This window comes from Lethenteron reissneri, chromosome 50 (genome assembly GCF_015708825.2).
Source record: "Lethenteron reissneri isolate LAM-NWPU_2019-01 chromosome 50, ASM1570882v1, whole genome shotgun sequence".
NCBI classification, from domain to species: domain Eukaryota; kingdom Metazoa; phylum Chordata; class Hyperoartia; order Petromyzontiformes; family Petromyzontidae; genus Lethenteron; species Lethenteron reissneri.
The window spans coordinates 9,491,064-9,494,423 of record NC_083828.1 but is presented as its reverse complement, the minus strand read 5'-3'; the positions used below and the strand labels follow the sequence as shown (position 1 = coordinate 9,494,423).

The 3,360-nt window shown below is 60.4% G+C and overlaps 1 protein-coding gene across 1 annotated transcript; it reads left to right on the top strand.

Moving 5' to 3' along the window:
- Positions 1-1,177: 1,177 nt before the first annotated feature.
- On the top strand, positions 1,178-2,491 carry LOC133355220 (vasodilator-stimulated phosphoprotein-like). Its single transcript, XM_061572590.1, has 2 exons — positions 1,178-1,787; positions 2,068-2,491. The coding sequence occupies exons 1-2, from the start codon at positions 1,251-1,253 to the stop codon at positions 2,245-2,247; spliced, it is 717 nt and encodes a 238-aa protein (XP_061428574.1). The 5' UTR covers positions 1,178-1,250; the 3' UTR covers positions 2,248-2,491.
- Positions 2,492-3,360: the final 869 nt, after the last annotated feature.

Here is a 3,360-nt window from a genome sequence, read left to right as displayed (position 1 = left end):
CGGCCGACGTCGGCCGTCGGGAGGCGCCGGCGCCTGCCGAGGAGGCGCCAGCGTTCTTCACGCTCACGCTGCTCGAAATACCGCGGTCCATATACACGACGGGCGCGCCGCGTCGTGCCGGCGCCGGCGTGGGCGAGGCGGCAGGCGGGGCAGCGACAGCACCGGCGGGTAGAGGGGCCGACGCCGAACGCGAGGAGGAGGACGATGCAGCGGTGATTGGAGGCGGAGAGGCGGCGTCGGGGTTGGAGGCCGGGGTGCCGCGCTGCGCCGGCGACCCGAGTGAGTGTCGACCAGAGCCGCGGCAGCGCCCACGTGGGCTCACGACCGCGACGTGTGCCGCATTCACACCGCCGATTGGCACGGTCGGACACGTACGGTGTGAACGAAAGTTCTACAAGCGTACGTACATGTCCTTGCCTGGAGGACGCGCGTAGCCTTATCACTCTACAGAACAGGGCGAGAACATACAAAGTCCACGCACTCACTCCGCATAAAAGTGGGAGAGCATACAAACGGCAAGGCCACCCAACCCATATCGTTCTTGATGTTAGGCACGAGTGTTACACGTGCACCGTCCTGCCACCCTCTTCCACACGCACAGTTATGTGGCGATATCGTGCGACGTGCAGGGCATGCTGGGAGGACCGAGCCGATGTTCACAGTGGCGCTTTTTTCTCTATTTAACCCCTTGACCCCCAGCAGAGCAGGGTGCACCCCCGTGGGACTCCACGGCTCCTCCTCCTCTTACCTCGTCACCGAGGCCGGGCCGTGCAAGGTGCAGCAGCGACGATGCACGAGAGGAGGAGGAGGACGAGGAGGAAGAGCGTGGAGCCCAGTGCGGCTCCACGGAGGAGCGAGCACCCCGACTCAACCGTGAAGCCAACCCCGATGACTCTCACGCCCGACGAGGAGGGACGACTGTTGCGGCGGCGGTGGTGGTGTTGGATGAGAAGGTGGACGAGGTGGAGGAGGTGGAGGAGGTGAAGGAAGTGAAGGAGGTGGTAGAGGTGCAGGAGGTGGTGGAGGTCGTGGAGGTGGAGGTGAAGGAGGTGGAGGAGGAGGAGGTGAAGCAGGTGAAGCAGGTTGAGGAGGAGGTGGAGGTGAAGCAGGTGGAGGAGGTGAAGCAGCTGGAGGAAGAGGTGGAGGAGGTGGAGGCTGTAGCCGGGAGAAAGTCGACGCCACGCGGCGGAAAGCGCGACCGAGATGCCGCAGGACGTCCCCGGATCGGCCCCGAGGAAACCGCTGCCAGGATGCCACCACCACCGCGGCCGCCACCATCACCGCGGCCGCCACCACCACCGCGGCCACCACAGGGGGCCCTCGGGAAGAGGACGATGGCTCTGAAGAGAGGTGGCGGCGAGCCTGAGGAGGATGAGGAGGAGGCTGGGGGGGGCAGAGTCCCCGACGCGCCGGTGAAACGTCTGCGCCGCGGCCCGGGACGGCGATGCCGGGACGAGGGAGTTCCCGCCCGGCGCGGGGAAGCTGAGACCGGCGCCGGCAAGCGTGACCCCGCGGCGGCGGCGCCCGTCGCGTCCGGGCGAGAGCGGAAGAGGAGGAGCGCCGGCAGGCGAGCCGAGGGAGGGGAAGTGGAGCGGGCGAAGGGATGGCGCCGCGTGCGCCTCGGCAACTCGGCGGAGGAGACTTCACCGAGGGGCGGGAGGGCGGAAGAGGAGGACGAGGTGGAATGTCCGTTGGTAAGCGGCGACGACGGCCACGGCGGCGACGATGGGACGGCGGACGGAGAACACGTGGCCGGAACTCCTGCCGCCGCCTCGTCCGAAGCTCAGGTACTCGCGCGAGCGTTTACCCCGGAGGCCGCGGCCGTGAGGGCCATGCGACAATGACCGTGGAAACTCACACATGTGCTCACACGCGCGCTCACACGCGCGCTCACACACGCGCACCGCTGCTTTGTTTACCGTACGCCACCGGTTGGCAGGGTCGGCTACGTACGTTGCGAAAGAAGTTCAACATACCTACATATGTACGAACGTGTCGCACAAGCCCTTGTCGTTATTTTTGTCTCTCGCTCGACCTTTGCCCCCCCGCCCCGCCCCTGTCAATCAGACCTCGCGGTACAAGCCTGGGGTGCGGTCTCCCTCCAGCCCCCCGGCGCAGGGGATCGGAGCCCCCCGATTGGGGGCCTCGGGGATCGCCGGCGCCGCCAGCCCCTCCATGTCTTCCGACACCGACCCCGATGCTCTGACGACTTTCACAATCGAGGACATCTTCATGGAAGTCCAGTGACGTCCACCTGCAGAGCCGAGCGATGCGGGCTTCGCGCTCTGCATCATCATCAGCATCGTCGTCATCGTTCATCCACGGTCAATCAGCTGCTGGGTGAAGGCCACCCCAAGTGCCGCCACCGCCTCTCGCGATCCCGCGATGCGACGCGCGACGTAGCCACTCGCACGTGGGCTGATGTCATTGCCCTGTAGCTTCAATCTCTTCATCATCACCGTCATCATCGTCATTATCGTCATCATCGTCATCATCGCCACCTTCAGGTTAATATTTACATAGCGCAATACGTCTCACCTCGCTCTTGTGGGTGTCCATGCCGCCACTTTGTTTCCCCGCCGTATTTATCTCATTTGTTTGTTTATTTATTATGTATTTATTAAGAAATCGGCCTTTCAGATGGTGAAATCATCCGATCCGATGTTGGCTCTGGAATTGCGGTCCAAAGGGTGGGTCCACGACTTCACTTTGCGCCGTGAAATTGTGGGAATGTGATAACTCCGTTTTGGTGAGTTGTCACGTGTTGTGTTGTACGTTGAATTTCTTTCGCAAGGACGAACAAACAAAACGCAGAAAGCAGAGTTCACAACTCGAAACGTTGATCTTTTTTTTTCTTGCCATCGCGGTTCCTCAGGGTAGCGTCTGCAGTGATGTGTTCCGGACCGATGTTTTGAATATTGGGGCTATTAATCGTTATGGACCTCGACAATTTCCAAAATCATCGGGATTCGCCCTCAATCATGACACACCCCCTCAGTGAAGATGTCAGAAGCTAAGCAGGGCCACGTGGATTCTACACCAGGCCCTCCGGTTTCCCCCTCCACGTTTAGAATCAGCATCACACGTTTAGAGTGTTTGGCTGCTATTCATGTCCACGTGGTGATGATGATGATGATCCACTCCATTGAGCCATCGTTTGTGGGTTTTTTTTTTGTGATAGGTCGCTTCTGAGAAAGAGCTACATAGCTCAGTGGGGCCTTACCTGATCAAATAAAATGAATCAAATCAAACTATAGAGTCGTTTTCTCTTTTCAAGAGCGAGCGAATACCATGTGCGGCGGCGTATTTCAAGTTTAAATTCTAATTGTCATTATTATATCATCTGTTAAACTCCGTAGC